The sequence below is a fragment of the Pongo pygmaeus genome, chromosome 2 (genome assembly GCF_028885625.2).
Source record: "Pongo pygmaeus isolate AG05252 chromosome 2, NHGRI_mPonPyg2-v2.0_pri, whole genome shotgun sequence".
Classification (NCBI taxonomy): domain Eukaryota; kingdom Metazoa; phylum Chordata; class Mammalia; order Primates; family Hominidae; genus Pongo; species Pongo pygmaeus.
In genome coordinates, this window is record NC_085930.1 from 123,877,547 (window position 1) to 123,898,239 (window position 20,693).

The 20,693-nt window shown below is 36.2% G+C and overlaps 1 protein-coding gene across 19 annotated transcripts in view; it reads right to left on the bottom strand.

The window, feature by feature from the left end:
- Positions 1 to 20,693, bottom strand: part of RBMS3 (RNA binding motif single stranded interacting protein 3) — a 764,097-nt gene that overhangs the window by 33,968 nt on the left and 709,436 nt on the right. For all 19 annotated transcript variants that reach the window (XM_054479599.2, XM_054479608.2, XM_054479604.2 and 16 more), the window contains one exon: positions 227 to 307. In XM_054479599.2, coding sequence (XP_054335574.1) covers positions 227 to 307 — 81 coding nt within the window. The remainder of the gene's footprint in view (positions 1 to 226; positions 308 to 20,693) is intronic.

Genomic DNA, 20,693 nt, shown 5'->3' on the forward strand with positions numbered 1-20,693 from the left:
AAGAGACTCCCATCGTGCCTCCGTAGCAGATGAGCTCATTTCATGTGCAAAGCAAAACAACCACATTCAAGTAAATGTTTATACTTTCATATGCTGAATTTACAATGTCATATTTTAGAGTAGCACAAAAATTGCAAGTGAGGATTCCTACAGTTATGGGGGACTACAGTGTATGTGACTGAGATTTACTTCTTCTAACCTCTTTATTAGACAGGGATAGACTTACTTCAATAGAAACAGCTGTCGGAGGCACAGGCGTGTACTGAGGAATGTAGGTCCCTTGCATAGGAGCAGCAGCAGTCATATACTAGAGAGAATCAAAGAAAAATGCATGTGAACTTTGAGCTGCAACCAGTGAGAAAATTAAATACCACATGAGACTGCTTTAGCTATGGGGCCCATAGCCAGTGTGTATTTTTTTCCAACTCAATTTTCACTAAAAATAATGCAGCTCCTCTCAGTATTGAAAGGCCTTTGCTTACTGATTCAGTACCCACAGTAGCCCTACCTCCTAATTATCAATATGAGTTAATTCACCCCCATTTCCTCACTTTGTCCTTTTACACATTCTATTCTAAATAAGATCGCAAACATTTCACATTTCACATCTAAACAAACAAACATAAACTCCAGGAGAGTTGGGGATGATGTCTCTTTTTTACTCTCTTTTATTGCTAGCACCTATCACATAGTAGGCTCTCAACAAGTATTTGTTGAATGAATGATCATATAAATTGTTAGTAATATTTATTTTTTGAATTTAAAAAAGCAGCAAAGTAATGTAATAGTTATGTGATACATTGGCATTATTGGCAAATGTCATTTTTTCATTTTTGCATCACTTTTTTAAATATAAAAAAATGGAGTATTACAGATAATATTGAAGTCTCTATTGTTCCCTTCTCCCATTTCATTCTCGTAGCAGTGTTAAAATTTCCTTTCCAATACCTTTAATCCACCAAATTTTTCTTATCAGGATGAATAATGAAGCCAAATCATTTTTTTGCTAAGTTGTACTAGTGAATAAATTATGTATTGAGGATAAGTTGTATTTTTGCAACGAAGAAAGGGAGCCCCAGCAAAACTATATGTTCAGTTACATAAGCATAAAGTATGACCCATATTCATAACACACATATTCACCCTGCACATTCAAAGTTCTACTCTTTAAGAATTGAATTTTCTATGGAATCAACTATGTTTCTGAGTTTCTGAACTTCACCAATAACACAAAACATCAAAACTGGAATCATCAAATGAAGACAAGTTTTCTCAATTCATAAAGTTTAGAGGAATGATTTTTTTGGAAAATCAAAAGCTCCTGATAATTTTTCTAAATTTGCTGAGATCAAATACTAAGTTCATGTATCAATATGAAAAAGCTAGATTACTGTTTTGTGTATCTTAGTATATTCAGTATTTAAGAGGCATGCTGATTCTGAATCAAGGAAAGCATCTGAACACTAGTCCATCTTTTCTTTTTCTTTGTTGTTGTTGTTGTTTTCCTCCTCTTTTCAAACTGGGTTTCATTCTGTTGCCCAGGGTGGAGTGCAGGGGCATGATCTTGGCTCACTGCAAGCTCTGCCTCCAGGGTTCAAGAGATTCTCATGCTTCAGCCTCCCGAGTAGCTGGGAGTACAGATGTGTGCCACCACTCCTGGTTAATTTTTGTATTTTTAGTAGAGACAGGGTTTTGCCATATTGGCCAAGCTGGTCTCAAACTCTTGGCCTCAAGTGATCCACCTGCCTTGGCCTCCCAGAGTGCTGGGATTACAGGTGTGAGCTACTGCACCCAGCCAGCATCTGCCTTTTCAACAAGATTATTCTAGAGAGTATGTTGTAGAAAACAGTTCCCTGGCCATTTCAGATAGGTAATTTGCCTCTGCTATATAGGTTCTAAATATCCTTTAATTTAGCACTTTTTACAATATATTCCTTGGAACACTAGCTATACTGAGAGTAAAGCTTTCTGTGTTCCAATGTATTTGAGCAATGCTGCCTGATATATCCTCTTCTTGATATTGACATATGATTAAACTGAGAAATCGTGTTTTACAGAAGAAGCCTATTTAAAGGTGATAAACTAGTATTTCTAAAACTTTTGATTTTGGTATCATTTATTAGTTTTACTTAAAACAAACTACTACTCCAAGAAATGTATTCTGGAAAATGTTTCTTTAATTGAATCTCAAAAATCTAGCAGATTTATAGCAAATGAGAATATATTTTTACCAACCATGAATTTAATTAAGTTCAGAACTGATACATTTGTGGCTCATGTTCTACCATTTGGTCATGGTTTTCTAAGGTTTACTATATACTAGTAAAAGGATAAATCCTTACCTATTTGAGTACTTCCTATTCTAAAGTTAGTAATTCTAAACTTTGCAACTTGCCCAGTAAGTTAGTATGTGTACCCTTTGCATAAGAGGATGTCACTGGCACCCTCTGTAGAATACTACTCTGATCCATCCCCACTCCACTCTCTACATCTCTAAGAAGAAATTCTGTGAATTAGAGGTCATTAGAAACATGACTTGTGGCCATATACAGCAATGTTCACTAGTTCACATGAGTATCTATTCCATTATTTAGACTTTCCTTGCCAAACTGGAGTTCCTAGGTAGTATGGTTAATAAGAAGCATTGGGGGTGGTTGGCAAGACGGATGAATAGGAACAGCTCTGGTCTTGCATCTCCCAGCAAGATCAATGCAGAAGGTAGGTGATTTCTGCATTTCCAACTGAGGTACCTGGCTCATCTCATTGGGATTGGTTAGATAGTGGGTGCAGCCCAAGGAGGGTGAGCCGAAGCAGGGTAGGGCATCGCCTCACCCGGGAAGCACAAGGGGTTGGAGAACTCCCTCCCCTAGCCAAGGGAAGCCATGAGGGACTGTGCGGTAAGGAACATGCATTCTGGCCCAGATACTATGCTTTTCTCACAGTCTTCACAACTGGCAAACCAGGAGATTCTCTCGGGTGCCTACACCACTAGGGCCCTGGGTTTCAAGCACAAAACTGGGCAGCCGTTTGGGCAGACACCAAGCTAGCTGCAGCTTTTTTTTTTTCATACCCCAGTGGCACCTGGAATGCCAGTGAGATGAACCATTCACTCCCTTGGAAAAGGGACTGAAGCCAGGGTGTCACCTCTATGGAGCCCAGCAAGCTAAGATCCACTGGCATGAAATTCTTGCTGCCAGCACAGCAGTCTGAAGTCCACTTGGGATGCTGGAGCTTGGTGTGGGGAGGGGTGTCTGCCCTTACTGAGGCTTGAGCAGGCTGGTTTCCCCTCACAGTGTAAACAAAGCTGCTGGGATGTTCAAACTGGGCGGAGCCCACCACGGCTCGGCAAAGCCACTATAGTTAGACTGCCTTTCTAGATTCCTCATCTCTGGGCAGGGCATCTCTGAAAGAAAGGCAGCAGCCCCAGTTAGGGGTTGTAGATAAAACACCTATCTCCCTGGGACAGAGCACCTGTGGGTATGGGCAGCTGTGGGCACAGCTTCAGCAGACAAATGTTCCTGCCTGCTGGCTCTGAAGAGAGCAGCAGATCTCCCAGCATGGTGCTTGAGCTTTGCCTCAAGTGGGTCCCTCAAGTGGGACCCTGACAGACTGCCTCCTCAAGTGGGTCTCTGACCCTCATGCCTCCTGACTGGCAGACACCTCTGAGCAGGGGTCAACAGACACCTCATACTGGAGACCTCCAGCTGGCATCTGGTGGGTGCCCCTCTGGGACGAAGCTTCCAGAGGAAGGAACAGGCAGCAATATTTGCAGTTCTGCAGCCTCCACTGGTCATATCCAGGCAAACAGGGTCTGGAGTGGACCTCCAGCAAACTCCAGCAGACCTGCAGCAGAGGGGCTTGACTGTTAGAAGGAAAACTAACAGAAAGGAATAGCGTCAACATCAACAAAAAGGACATCCATACAAAAAACCCATCTGAAGGTCACCAGCATCAAAGACTAAAGGTAGATAAATCCATGAAGATGAGGAAAAACCAGTGCAAAAAGGCTGAAAATTCCAAAAACCAGAATGCCTCTTCTCCTTCAAAGGATCACCACTTCTCACCAGCGAGAGAACAAAACTGGACAGAGAATGAGTTTGATGAATTAACAGAAGTGGCTTCAGAAGGTGGGTAATAACAAACTCCTCCGAGCTAAAGGAGCACGTTCTAATGCAATGAAAGGAAGCTAAGAACCTTGAAAAAAGGCTAGAGGAACTGCTGACTAGAATAACCAGTTTAGAAAAGAACATACATGACCTGATGGAGCTGAAAAACACAGCACGAGAACTTCATGAAGCATAGACAAGTATCATTAGCCAAATTGATCAAATGGAAGAAAGGATATGAGAGATTGAAGATCAACTCAATGAAATAAAGCATGAAGACAAGATTAGAGAAAAAAGAATGAAAAAGAATGAACAAAGCCTCCAAGAAATATGGGAGTATGTGAAAAGACCAAACCTACGTTTGACTGGTGTACTGGAAAGTGACGGGGAAAATGAAACCAAGCTGGAAAATGCTCTTCAGGATATTATCCAGGAGAACTTCCCCAACCTAGCAAGACAGGCCAACATTCAAATTCAGGAAATACAGAGAACACCACAATGATACTCCTCAAGAAGAGCAACCCCAAGACACATATTCATCAGATTCACCAAGGTCGAAATGAAGGAAAAAATGTTAAGGGCAGCCAGAGAGAAAGGTCATGTTACCCACAAAGGGAAGCCCATCAGACTAACAGTGGATCTCTCTGAAGAAACCCTACAAGCCAGAAGAGAGTGGTAGCCAATATTCAACATTCTTAAAAGAATTTTCAACCCAGAATTTCATATCCAGCCAAACTAAGCTTCATAAGCAAAGGAGAAATAAAATCCTTTACAGACAAGCAAATGCTAAGAGACTTTGTCACCACTGAGCCTGCCTTACAAGAGCTCCTGAAGGAAGTACTAAATACGGAAAGAAAAAACTGGCACCAGCCACTGCAAAAATATGTCAAATTGTAGAGACCATCGACACTATGAAAAAACTGCATCAACTAATGGGCAAAATAAACAGCTAGCGTCATAATGACAGGATCAAATTCACACATAACCATATTAACCTTAAATGTAAATGAGCTAAATGCTCCAATTAAAAGACACGGACTGGCAAATTGGATAAAGAGTAAGATTCATTGGTGTGCTGCATTCAGGAGACCCATCTCACATGCAAAGACACACATAGGCTCAAAATAAAGGGATGGAAGAATGTTTACCAAGCAAATAGAAAGAAGAAAAAAAACCGGGTTGCAATCCTAGTCTCTGATAAAACAGACTTTAGGACAACAAAGATCAAAAAAGACAAAGAAGGGCATTACATAGGGGTAAAGGGATCAATGCAACAAGAGGAGCTAATTATCCTAAATATATATGCACCCAATACATGAGCACCCAGATTACTAAAGAAAGTTCTTAGAGACCTACAAAGAGACTTAGACTCCCACACCATAATAATGGGAGACTTTAACACCCCACTGTCAATATTAGACAGATCAACAAGACAGAAAATTAACAAGGATATTCAGGACTTGAACTCAGCTCTGGACCAAGTGGACCTAATAGACATGTACAGAACTCTCCACCCCAAATCAACAGAATATACATTCTTCTCAGCACCACATCTCACTTATTCTAAAATTGACCACATAATTGGAACACTCCTCAGCAAATGTAAAAGAATGGAAATCATAACAAACAGTCAGACCACAGTGCAATCAAATTAGAACTCAGGATGAAGAAACTCACTCAAAACAGCACAACTACGTGGAAACTGAACAACCTTCTCCTGAATGACTACTGGGTAAATAATGAAATTAAGGCAGAAATAAGTAACTTCTTTGAACCAATGAGAACAAAGACACAACGTACCAGAATCTCTGGGACACAGCTAAAGCAGTGTTTAGAGGGAAATTGATAGCACTAAATGCCCACCGGAGAAAGCAGGAAAGATCTAAAATCGACACCCTAACATCATAATTGAGAGAACTAGAGAAGCAAGACCAAACAAATTAAAAAGCTAGCAGAAGACAAGAAATAACTAAGATCAGAGCAGAACTGAAGGAGATAGAGACATGAAAAATCCTTCAAAAAATGAATGAATCCAGGAGCTGGTGTTTTGAAAAGATTAACAAAATAGACGACTAGCCAGACTAATAAGAAAAGAGAGAAGAATCATATAGACACCATAAAAAAAATAAAGGGGATATCACCACTGACCCCACAGAAATACAAACTACAATCAGATAATACGATAAACACCTCTATGCAAATAAACTAGAAAATCTAGAAGAAATGGATAAACTCCTGGACACATACCCTCCCAAGACTAAACCAGGAAGAAGTTGAATCCCTGAATAGACCAATAACAAGTTCTGAAATTGAAGCAGTAATTGATAGCCTACCAACAAAAAAAGCCCAGGACCAGATGGATTCATGGCCGAATTCTATCAGAGGTACAAAGAGGAGCTAGTACCATTCCTTCTGAAACTATTCCAAACAATAGAAAAAGAGGGAATCCTCCCTAACTCATTTTATGAGGCCAGCATCACCCTGATACCAAAACCTGGCAGAGACACACACAAAGAAAATTTCAGGCCAATATCCCTGATGAATATCGATGCAAAAATCCTCAATAAAATACTGGAAAACTGAATCCAGCAGCACATCAAAAAGCTTATCACTATGATCAAATTGGCTTCATCCGTGGGATGCAAGGCTGGTTTAACATACACAAATCAATAAATGCAATCCGTCACATAAACAGGACCAATGACAAAAACGACATGATTATCTCAATAGATGCAGAAAAGGCCTTCAACAAAATTCAATATCCCTTCATGCTAAAAACCCTCAGTAAACTAGATACTGATGGAACGTATCAAAATAATAAGAGCTATTTATGACAAACCCACACTCAATGTCATACTGAATGGGCAAAAACTGGAAGCGTTCCCTTTGAAAACTGGCACAAGACATGGATGCCCTCTCTAACCACTCCTATTCAACATAGTATTGGAAGTTCTGGCCAGGTCAATCAGGCAAGAGAAAGAAATACAGGGCATTCAAATAGGAAGAGAGGAAGTCCAATTGTCTCTGTTTGCAGATGACAGGATTGTATATTTAGAAAACCCCATTGTCTCAGCCCAAAATCTCCTCAAGCTGTTGAGCAACTTCAGCACAGTCTCAGGATACAAAATCAATGTGAAAAAATCACAAGTATTTCTATACACCAATAATAGACAGAGAGCCAAACCATGAATGAACTCCCATTCACAATTGCTACAAAGAGAATAAAACACCTAGGAATACAACTGACAAGGGATGTGTAGGATCATTTCAAGGAGAACTATGAACCACTTCTCAAGGAAATAAGAGAGGACAAAAACAAATGGAAAAAACATTTCATGCTCATGGATAGGAAGAATCAATATCATGAAAATAGCCATATTGCCCAAAGTAATTTATAGATTCATTGCTAGTCCCATTAAGCTACCATTGACTTTCTTCACAGAATTAGAAAAAACTACTTTATATTTCATACAGAACAAAAAGAGAGCCTGTATAGCCAAGACAGTCCTAAGCAAAAAGAACGAAGCTGGAGGCATCACAATTCCCGACTTCAAACTATACTATAAGGCTACAGTAACCAAAACAGCATGGTACTGGTACCAAAACAGGTATATAGACCGAGAGAAGAGAACAGAGGCCTCAGAAATATGCCATACATCTACAACCATCTATCTTCAACAAACCTGACAAAAACAAGCAATGGGGAAAGGATTCCCTATTTAATAAATGGTGTTGGGAAAACTGGCTAGCCATAGGCAGAAAACTGAAACTGGACCCCCTCCTTAAACCTTATACAAAAATTAACTCAAGATGGATTAAAGACCTAAATGTAAGACATAAAACCCTAAAAACCCTAGAAGAAAACCTAGGCAGTATCATCCAGGACATAGGCATTGGCAAAGACTTCAAGACTAAAACACCAAAAGCAATGGCAACAAAAGCCAAAACTGACAAATGGAATCTAATTAAACTAAAGAGCTTCTGCACAGCAAAAGAAACTATCATCAGAGTGAACACGCAACCTACAGAATGCGAGCAAATTTTTGCAATCTATCCATCTGACAAAGGTCTAATATCCAGAATCTACAAGTAACAAACACATTTATAAGAGAAAGACAACTTTATCAAAAAGTGGGTGAAGGATATGAACAGACACTTCTCAAAAGAAGACATTTGTGTGGCCAACAAACATATGAAAAAAAAGCTCATCATCACTGATGATTGGAGAAATGCAAATCAAAACCACAATGACATACCATCTCACACCAGTTAGACTGGGGATCATTAACAAGTCATGAAACGACAGATGCTGGAGAGGATGTGGAGAAATAGGAACACTTTACCCTGTTGATGGGAGTGTAAATTAGTTCTACCATTGTGGAAGACAGTGTGGCAATTCCTCAGGGATCTAGAACCAGAAATACAATTTGACCCAGCAATCCCATTACTGGGTATATACCTAAAGGATTAGAAATCATTCTACTGTAAAGATACATGCACACATATGTTTATTGCAGCACTGTTCACAATAGCAAAGACTTGCAACCAACCCAAACGCCCTACAATGATAGACTGGATAAAGAAAATGTGGCACATATACACCATGGAATACTATGTAACCATAAAAAGAATGAGTTCATGTCCTTTGCAGGGACATGGATAAAGCTGGAAACCATCATTCTCAGCAAACTAACACAGGAACAGAAAACCATACACTGCATATTCTCACTCATAAGTGGGAGTTGAACGGTGAGAACACATGGGCCCAGAGAGGGGAACATCACACACTGTGGCCTGTCGGGTGTTGGGGGGCTAGGGAAGGGATAGCATTAGGAGAAATACCTAATGTAGATGACAGGTTGATGGGTGCAGCATACCAACATGGCACATGTATACCTATGTAACAAACCTGCACGTTCTGCACATGTATCCCAGAACTTAATAATAAAGTAGCATTTTAGGTGAATCTTAGCTAAACTTCTTCAAATGACACTGGAGTTATTTAAAACTCCATCTGCATTTTGTTTTAGTAAAACTGAATCAGAGTATCTTTACTTCTTTCATGACATTCAATAAAGTTGTCAACATGACCAAAACTGAACTGCTTGTCATGCAATTCATACTCAACTTCTCTTCAGAACAACACTGAGTCAAGCAAAATGCTTTACCTATTTTACAGATGGAGAAATATAGGTTCTTCTATAACGAGGATAAACCCCAGTTTTGTCATTGTTGTTGTTGTTGTTTCTTTCCTTCTTTTTTCTTTTTGTTTTAGAGGCAGTCTTGCTCATGTGGCCCAGGCTGGAGTACAGTGGTACAATCATAGCTCACTGTAACCTCAAACTCCCGGGCTCAAGTGATCCTCCCGCCTCACCCTCCCAAGTAGCTGGGACTACATGCATGCGCCACCATGCCTAGATATGTTTTTTTACTTTTATTTTTGTAGAGACAGGGTCTTGCCCAGACTGGTCTTGAACTCCTGGCCTCAAGTATCCTCTGGCCTCTGCCTCCCAAAATGCTGAGATTACAGGTGTGAGCCACCAAGCCAGGCCCCCAGTTCTTCTGACCTATTATTCAGCACACTTTTCAGTCTACTTCATTATTTTTGAAGTAAATAAGGTCTTAAGATCTTCCTTCTGATCATTTTTATGTAATATAGATATTAACTTTTTTTAATGGCCTTTAATAATTTAAGAAAGATAGAAACATATGCCATTGATTGATAATTTTAGGGTTTTTTTTTTCCATTTTTTTTAACCTTCACTTTATATTCAGACAACCTAATTTTCTTCTAGGTGAGCTACCTTAAATACTTGGTAACTTACTTTTATGTTTATTTTCTTAAAATAACCAGTACAGATTTAATAGTATAATTGAGATTAGCTCAGTTCAATGTGTTGTATGTGTGTGTATCTTTTAATGAAAAAAAACCTTTCTGCTTGCTTTTCTTTTGTCACAGAAAACCTAACAGAACTTGAAAAACTTGTTTGAAAATTAAGAACAGGTTATTTTAAACTAATCAATGCTATGGAGTTTTATGTCCCTTAAAACTATTATCTCTGGGTAAAAATTTTTGTATTACAGTTCTTCTGTGGGAGACATATACTTTCTAAGGTAAATCCTCAAGAAGTGACAGTCTTGTGAAATTAGGAACAAGTGTTTACAGGAATTGGCTATAGCTATGTGTAAGCTCAACTCCTAGCTTTAGGTAATTAGTGACAACTCTGAACTTTCTCTGCAAGCACATAGTTTGATTTTCTTCAGAGCACAGATGAACTACAGTCAGACTTAATAATACAGCCTGCACAAACACTGATTAGATCTGGGTGCCTCAGAGACTGCTTTCATTTTATCCAGCTAATAAATGGCAGAGGACTAAGAGAATGACCTGTGATATCAATTCTGCCCTTTTAACTTGATAAATTCTCACAGATTACTTATTAAAACCACAAGAATAGATGTATATCCTTAAGCTATTTTTTTTTACTAGAGCCTCACAAAAGCTAGAAAATATCTGCAATAATTATTTCATGAACACAAGTTTTTTATTTTGCATATTTCAGATATAGGGGCTAATGGGGACCACAGTACAATGAGATGACATATATTAATCCATACAATATTTCCTTGTATATTCACCAATGCTATCAGTAGCAGCTTGAACTTATAGCATTAATGAATATATATATATATTTGGTAAACAGCTTGATGATTTTTACCTATTCTGAAATCATTAGATTTTCACATGTGAATGTGTAGGAGCACTGAATAACCATTTTCAAACCCACAGAATAAATTCCAGACTCCATGCCTTGTTCCAAAAAGTCTAGACACTGCATCACCACGGTGTTGCATGAAGAAACAAAAAAAAATTGTAAAATTGGAACGGAACTGTGTTTTTGCCTATTTCAGTTGGGACAAATGGTTTCTATTAGTGTGGAATCATTGATTATTTCTGTGGAAACAAACAAAGAAAACCGCAAATTATTAGTTCTAGATTTACACTCTTTTCCTCCACTAAAGCAAAACAAAACAAACATATTTTATATATTTCCTGTGGGGAAACTTTTTATTTTAATTATTTGTAGAGCCAGGGAGGGGCAAGGAAGTTCCTGCATTTTAATATTTGAAATTTCAGTTTTTGGAATTTCCTAAAATAATTGATCAAACTAATTTGAAGTTATCATTGTACCATTTGAATTTTAAATTGGTGCTTCCAGTCCTTGCTATAAAATTGATGAAGCTGGTTAACGAATTTCAGAAAGGAGAGTTTTTCAGGTCGTATCAAACCCAGAAAGTCAATGAGAACAACAGAGGAAAGTTGTAAAAATGCACTCTGAAAGGAAGTTGAACAGAAGAAAAGAAAGATTGTGCTAGATGATGCTAAGAGCATGCCATGTGAGTTACTTTCAAAAGCATGTAGTTCAAAATTTCTTTTAACAAAGGAAGCTTGGGGATATAGGGAATAAACTGAGTTATGATTTGTCAGAGTTGAGCGAGTAGCTGAAGGAGAGAAGCAGTATTGCCTCAAGCAGAGGTATTCCACACTTTTGAGGGTCACATTTTTAGATTTGCATAATTCTATTATTTCTGAATTGAGGCACAATGTCTGAACCTGGTTTGGCAAATTGATACCATTTCACATGCTTGCTTTGACTAATGAATTAGTAATATCTGCCTCAAGTGAAATTCTAAGAATGTTTTATATGTCATCATGTCACTCAAGGGATGAGAGACCATGCACAGAGAGGATGAGATCTTGAGATATTTTCCTTGAGCACAGAGTGTCCCTACTAGGGCATGGCAAGGATGGACTCCTACCTGGACCTCTACTGCTCAGTTCTTCCTATATTCTTTCTACTTCTGTCAGTGGAATGTATAATGGATGATGAACTAGATCTCTATCCAGACTAGTAACAGTGTATGCATTCATAATGGTTTATATTAGTTTTAGTATATAAAGGAGGCTATTTGCTTAAGGTACTAATATAGAAATAACAAAGTAGACAGTTATAAATGATGAAATGATCATCCAGGAGGCAAATACAGAGCAGGGTATACTTCTACTGGGAGTGAAAGTACTTGAAGAAGGAAGAAGGCCAGTTAGTGGGCTTGACAGGTATATTATTCCATTCAGTCTCCCAGAATATCACTAAACATAACCCACAGGAAACTGTGCATTAAACTATTAAAAAAGAAATACAGAGAATTATTTTATTCGGGAGTGAGGGTCATTTGCTAGTGGCATACAAAATTGTATCTCTATATGTCAACAAGAGACAATTAAAATGAAAATTAAATACTACATATATATATATAGCATCAAAAAACAAAATAACTAGAAATATGAGAAAAGGCAATGAAAACTTGTATATTACAAATTAGAAAATCTTGATGAAAGAAATTAAATAAGACCTAAATATATTCAGAGATATACCACATTCCACAATTAGAATACTCAGTCCTGTTAAAGTGTAAATTTTCGTTACAAATTGCAATCCCCATTGAAATTCAAGCAGATTTCTTAGTAGAAATAAACAAGCCCATTCTAAAATTTATATGGAAATACAAAGGACTTAGAATGTGGAAGAAAATTCTGCAGGCAAAATATCAAAGTTGAAGCATGTATACTACTGGATATCAATAGTTACTGAAAAGTCAAGGTAATTAAGATAGTGTGCTTAGTGTCATATTGCAAAGATAGAAAAATAGACTAATGGAACAGAATAGAGAGACTACAAGGGATCTCACTATATGATTTCTTAGAACTGCATGTGAATATTCAATGATCTCTAAAAATTTTATTAAAAAACAAGACAATGAAAAATTTATATATATAGTTGATGTAAATGATAATATGCATATTAAAACATGATTGATCTCACTTATTGGTCATTAGGAAAATGCAAGTTAAAAATATTATGATATAACACCCTACTCCAACCAGACTGGCAAAAATGAAAAAGGCTCACAATACCAAGTGTTGATAAGGATGTGGACAACAGGAACTCCTATATACTGCTAGTGGGAGTTTAAATTGTAAAATTGTTTGACATTGCCAATTAAGCAGAACATTTGCAGAACGCATGACCAAGCAATCACACTCCTATGTATGTATCAACAGAAATTCTTACAAATATACACCAAAAGATAAGTATAACATATTTAAAGTAAAATTATTTATAATGATTCTAAGCTGGAAGTCACCTAAATATCATCTACAGTAAAGTATATAAAATATAAAACATACATAAAATATATAAATAAATAAACATTTTATATATAAAATATATAAATACATAAACATATTTTATATACAAAATATATAAATACATAAACATTTTATATACAAAATATATAAATACATAAACATATTTTATATACAAAATATATAAATACATAAACATATTTTATATACAATATATAAATACATAAACATATTTTATATACAATATATAAATACATAAACATATTTTATATACAAAATATATAAATACATAAACATATTTTATATACAAAATATATAAATACATAAACATATTTTATATACGAAATATATAAATACATAAACATATTTTATATACGAAATAAATACATAAACATATTTTATATACAAAATATATAAATACATAAACATATTTTATATATAAAATATATACATAAACATATTTTATATATAAAATATATGAATACATAAACATATTTTATATATAAAATATATAAATCTATAAACATATTTTATATATAAAATATATAAATACATAAACATATTTTATATATAAAATATATAAATACATAAACATATTTTATATATAAAATATATAAATACATAAACATATTTTATATATAAAATATATAAATACATAAACATATTTTATATATAAAATATATAAATACATAAACATATTTTATATATAAAATATATAAATACATAAACATATTTTATATATAAAATATATAAATACATAAACATATATATAAAATATATAAATACATAAACATATATAAAATATATAAATATATAAACATATTTTATATATAAATATATAAACATATTTTATATATATAAACATATTTATATATAATATATAAATATATTATATATAAAATATATAAATATATTATATATAAAATATATAAATATATAAACATTTTATATATAAAATATAAAACAGTGAGAAACAAAGTACTCTATAAATATGGATGGGTTTCACAGATACAATGTTGAATTAAAGAAGGCAGACATAAAAGGTTTTACACTGTATTATTCCATTTTCTTAAAGCTTAAAAATAAGACAAATCTATGGCAATAGAAGTTAGGATTTTTTATACTTTGGTGGGGATAATAAAAGGGGCAGGAATATAAGGGAGGTTTCTGTGATAAGACCCTTTTATATGTTGATGTGGATGATGGATCCATGAATGTTTACACTTTGTAAAATTTATTGAGCTGTAAACTTGTGAATTGTGTAGTTTTTCTGTACATGCGTTATACTTCAATAAAAGAGTATTTAAAAAACTGACAGAAAACAAAAAATAATGACTTTAGATAAGAACAGGGGCAATTTATTCATTCAAAAGGATACAATTAATAGATTCAGATGTGAAAAGATTGGGAGATTTGTAAGGTACCAATGTTCTCTTTTCATCATTTCTATATTTGAAGCAAGATGTGAGGTGAAAATGAAAGGTGGTGGGCTTGGCAGTCAGAAAGAAGGTATAAAATGGTTGTCTTGAAGAGCAGGAGAGTGAATGGACCAGGGTTATGTAATAAGATTTCTAGGAAGTGTTGAGGTAACATTTAAGTCTTGTGGTTACAAAATCAAGGTAAAGACCAACAACATAGTGGTGTTTTACTCTAGCCATATCCAGCTGTTCAAAAGAATGGAGCAGTCTGAGAATGGAATACAAGTGAGATCCAAGTTTTACTTGAAGAAGATGATGAAAGAAGAGTTAGCCAGGGTAGGTGAGGCACAGGAAAGACAGTGATTACTATCTTTTACTATGGAATCTAAGTTAGAGATGGATGTGAGAAAATGAAGAGGGAAAAGTACTGAAAGAGGGGGCAATAATAAACAGAAAAGCAGGCTTAGTAGTGTCAAAGAACTGTTGCCATAGGGTCATGAAAGAAGTGTGTGGAAAGAAGGAAGTGGTCATCAGAATGTGATATGTGTGAAATTGAGTGCTTAAAATTGAGATTTAGAGTGAGCACAGTAATCTTACATTCACCATAGTACCCAGGAACCAAGTAGATAATCAAATTCCTGCAAATTGGATCTTTCATATTATTACTACTTTCTTCTGTTAGTGTTTCTATTTCACATTTGAATTTCTTGTCTGCTGATACCCTCTTCAGTGTTCCTTAACATTCTGTTTTCTTTTTGCCATATTAGTCTGGTTTGTAAAGAATAAAGAATTTAAAAGTGCCTGTAAAGTAGTGATCTCTTTAAATAAGAGAGTCTGTTTAGGTCAAACCAACATTTATTATCAGTCTTTAAATTTGAAATAAGAAGAAATTAGTTTAACTGGCCTGACCTATTATCTAGTTAGTTCTTTTAGAAACTGACATGAACACATAAACAACTAATGTCCTTAGCCTCTTTAGGTTCATTTAATTTTGTCTGTTGACTAGGCTTGCTTCTTTACTTTGGAAACGAAAGAACTGAGGGACTTCGTCAAAAAGACAAAGGAACGAAGAAATCCTCAATGTGCCTGGAAGCTTTGTTGTTTTCTATTTAATTTCTGTGACTCACGCATTAGATTGGGCTTGGTAAAGATGCTTTAACCAAAGAGAAAGGGAACTTATTCAGACTGCCACACACAGAGTAAATTCCATTTCCACACAAAACATTTCCTTTTGATGGTCTCCAGCCCACACATCGTGAATGCCAATCATCCCAGTGGACTCAAGTAAATGATGCAACTAAACAAGAGAAAATGTTGAAGGCATTCCTTAATGTTTTCTGAAACAGAGCTCAGTCTCTACAAGGGTCAACGATATTATTTTTTAATGTGTTTTTTTGGTCAAGAGATTTTCAGAGACAGAACTCGACTTACTCAACTATTTTGAATATTCATATTAAAGGTTGATCCAAGATGGGTGGTAAGCAAATGAAGACAGGGAGAAAATGGAGAGAAGAAAAGAAGAGGCAGCAACATTCTAAATAAACAAAGTAATAGAAAACAAAAAGTTGGAAACTGCAAAAAATAGGGCATAAAGCTATTTGATTAAAATACCTCTAGGAACTGTGCATATTTAGAGGGAAACAATTAAATGGTACTACTCTATCCATGGGGGTACGATTTGGGCAATATAAAAACAAAATGAAAAAGTCTCTGCAAGCACTCTTTTTTCCAAGGCTATGAGGAGTTCAAAGTAAAGAACCAAAAGCAAAAAAATAGAAAAGAGAACTGGAAGGAAATCGACCCTCTGGTGCCAGAGTCCAGATTCCACTCCTTGCCAAAGGAATTGAAGAATAGTTAGTTTGATGAGAACTGTCAAGCAACGGAGAAGCAAAGTATGTAATTGTGGGGTAAATTTTATTCCACTCCAATTCAATTCTTAGAATCATTGTGACCTACATCATCTCACTTATGTTTGGCTATTCCAAAATCCACTTGCTCACAGTTAAGAGCACTTTCTTGCTAACCTCCTTCTTCTGTGCCTTTTTTGTTTCCACTGTGTTCAAACTTTTTTTTAATCCACCTACAACACAAATCCAAAACCTGTCTCTCAAGCTGAGTCCAAATGCTGAATTCCTGTATGATGCCTTGCTTCAGTCCCCCATTGGGAAAAGTTAACTATCTCTTATGACATCTAACAGCTTTTTCTCTGTACCTCTGCTAAAGCTCTTAGCAGTCAAACCAGGTAAACTAGAAAGACCATGCCTAATTCATTATGGTTGGTATTTAATATATATTTGTTGAGTGAATGAATGAATGAATGAGTGAATGAATAATTAAGCATTCTGGGTAAAAAGCTTAAGGTTTTCAAGGAGAACATAAAAAATTAAGGGAGAATAAAGTCAGTTAAAAAAGCAGGCTTTTTAAAAATTGAATAATTAAGGGTGAGAATTAAAGGAAAAATATTAAAATTAAGAGAAAAGGAATTCTGAACCAGTAAAAAATATTGCCCTACACCTAACATATTTGAGAAGAAACCGGAGCCACTTATGAAACAACTTAAAATTAAAACAAACAAACAAGTGTATTAGGACAAAAAGAAGCAGGATACCAAATGTATAAGTAAGATCTTCCATCATAGGAAGCTCTTGACAACATTGGGCTGTGAAGTACTCTGTTAAAAGGCATTCTGAAGTGAGGCCAAGGCTGAAATCATTGGTAATGAAATAATGTAGTCTTGAGGAGGTGAGAAGAGATGAGTATTGGGCCAGGGTGGACAAATGAGTACAAGAGAGGAGGCAGTTATAAAGCGGGGAATGGGAGAATCTTGTGTTTCTAAGAAAGATGGGAAGAGAGAAGACACTGGAGGAGCTGGAGAAGTGAGTCCAAGAGAGGAGGCAGTTATAAAGCAGGGAATGGGAGCATCTTGTGTTTCTAAGAAAGATGGGAAGAGAGAAAACCTGAAGGAGCTGGCAGGAAGAGGGAAGAGAGAGGAGCCCATGAGTGGTATGGGCCTGAAATTCCACTTTGGTAAAGCTGTTAAAAGGCATTTAAACCACAGAGATGTAGCTTTATATTCAAGTTGAAGTTATTGGAATGAACAATATGTTTCAATTCCTGAACACATCCCAAATCTTCATTAATGTGACTCTGAGTGGGATTTTTATGAGAACATTGAAAAAAGAATAAATTTTACATCAAAATCAACCTAGAATAAAGAGAGCAAATAAGAGTGATTATTAATGCCCTTGAAAACTCAAATACATGTTGCATAAAGCTTTGGACTTCTAAAGGGTATGGAATTGAGGATTTTAGACAATCATCTGGTTTCAAAATATTGAGAGACCCAGTGATATCTCAGTTACATTCTTAAACAAAGAAAATAAATTGGATATAATCAACTCAAAAGGACAAATCTTAATATCTCCCATTCACTGGAAAAAATAAGATATAAAGGGTCTGAACATTAAGAGAGACATGTAAGAATTAGCTTCGAAAAGAAATAAAACTAATGAAATAAATAGATGAGCAAACCAGAAGTGCTCATTATTAGGTGGTAGCAAAGAAGAAGGCAGCCAAAGTCAAAGACAAAGAAAAAGCAATATAGATATCATATTACTCTTCATTTTTATCTCCTAATTTTCCTGATCTGGTCTCATCTAGTTTCTTTGTCCTTGAATGCTATATCCTAGAAAACATTAGTTTCTGTTTAGGGCCTGGGGACACTCCTTCACTAACTCACAGGCTACTATGGACAGTTTTTTCCAAAAATGTTAACTACATATTTTTCTAGAGTTTTGCTTAATGAGGTCATGTTTCCTATATTATATAAAATTTTTATTGAAAACCAATTATATTTAAAATGCTGTAAGTTTTAAAGTGGTAGATATAAACTAACATCCTCTTTAATGAATTTCATACACACATAGAAAATAAAAAGATGTAGGTTTGAATTTCCTAAAAATACTCTTAAGTCTTGTCTCAAGGATATTTATAAAATAAGACAGATTTTTAAAAGAGGGATCAATGACTTAAGGTCAAAAGTAAAAATCAATCAAAAGTTGTACTTGTACACTACAGACAGAAGGATATGAAGAATGATGACAAGGGTGAACTTCTATTTGCATTTTTTTCTTACAACTCAGCATTCATTTCCTATTCTCGATGATAATCCACATTTCTTCTGAACATCCTATGACCCCCATTTCACTACCATGTGGTTAGAATGTGATTGGCTCTACAGTTAGTGTATCCTGATCATTTGTTCAGAAATAAATGAAAATAACCCTAACAGAGCCAATGAAACTTGATGTTTACTTAAGCTACTGGAGAGGAAAACATTCTCTTTTCCATACAGAGACACCTGGAAATGACCTGTTCTCTTTCCTAGCATGGTGTAGTGTAAGCTTATGGGTCAGCGACTCCGTTACCATGATAGAGAGGACATAGTTTTGTCAGATATGAGAATATGGAATGTGAAGACAAATGCAAATGAATATAAAGAAAAAAACATGTAGTGATATCATTTAAGGCAGCTCTTGCAATTGGCTTTTTATATACATGAATCAATCAATTTCTTTTAAAATTAAACCATTTTGTGCTGGGTGTTTAACTGTTCTTTGTGGTTGGGGAGATCATATGAATTTAGAAGGGTAAATTAAGCAAGAGACAAAATCAGTTAAAAAGAAATACACAACATTGTCAACTCTGGTAGAATTATCCAAAATCATTATCAGACCAGGGATAACCTTAGAGCCTTGTCTATTAGGCATTTCATCTTCCTTTTTCCTGTCAATCATACTCAGTTGCTAATAGAACCTTCTCCAACATTGATACTTGACTATCCATTTAAAATGTTTATCCAAATCCAATTTGCCTAATTACTTTATTTTCACCACTATCTATGATAACTCAAAACTTTTCATGATTAAGAGACTAATTAAGTAGAAGTTTTTGAGATCTCTTAGGACAGCTATATGGAGAATTACCACCATCATGCTGCATCTGTCTTACAATTAAATATCCATCACAGCGCCTGAAATTCCATCACTAGGGTCAAACGTTAACGCATTCAGGGATCATGGTGGACGGAAGGCAGACCTAGATTGCAGCTCCGGACAGAGCAGCATGCGAAGGCTTGCACTGTGAATTTTAGCACTAGATCCACTGCAAGAACAAACCAGCAATCCTGAGAGGACCCACAGACCCTCTGAAGGAAGCGGACTGCTCCTGCAGGACCCAGGAAGCACCCCAAATACAGTGAGTGCCCCAACTGAGGAAGTGGGAACGGGACACCCTTCTCTCCTGAACACACAACCCCACTGGAGAAGCTGAAGGTCTGTTTGTGGGAGAAGTTTCCGACTTTACCTGGAGCTGAGTCAAGTTAAGAGAGCAGAGCTGAGTGAAATACAGGGATAGAGGAAGCAGCAGAAAGGCCTCGGGAGCTCACCGGGTCCTCAGGCAGCCCATTCCTGCCTGGCACCACAGGGATCCAGCAGGAGGGTGGCCAGAGGGGCAGGGGCTAAAACTCCACTGGCAGAAGGAATTCTCTATCTGAAATTTGTAACAATTTGAATGGGGAGAGAAACCCCCCAGCCAGAACTCAGGAGAGGGCATGAATCTGGCTAGCGGACTTCACAGGCAGGGGAAGATCTAAAGCCCTTTTCCTTTGCAGCTGGGAGGCAGAAAGCCTCGGGCAAGTTTTCAAGCCTGTCTCACCCTCCACCTGGAAACAGACTGTTACAGGGGCAGGCCGGGTGGGCAGCCGTGGGAGTGAGTCCTGCCCTCTGGGATATCAAAACCTCTGGGATACAGCTAAGGTGGTGCTAAGAGGAAAGATCACGCCCTAAATGCCTACATCAAAGAGTCTGAAATAGCACAAACTGACATTCTATGGTCACACCTTACAGCACTAGAGAAACAAGAACACACTAAACCCAAACCTAGCAGAAGAAAGAAAATAAC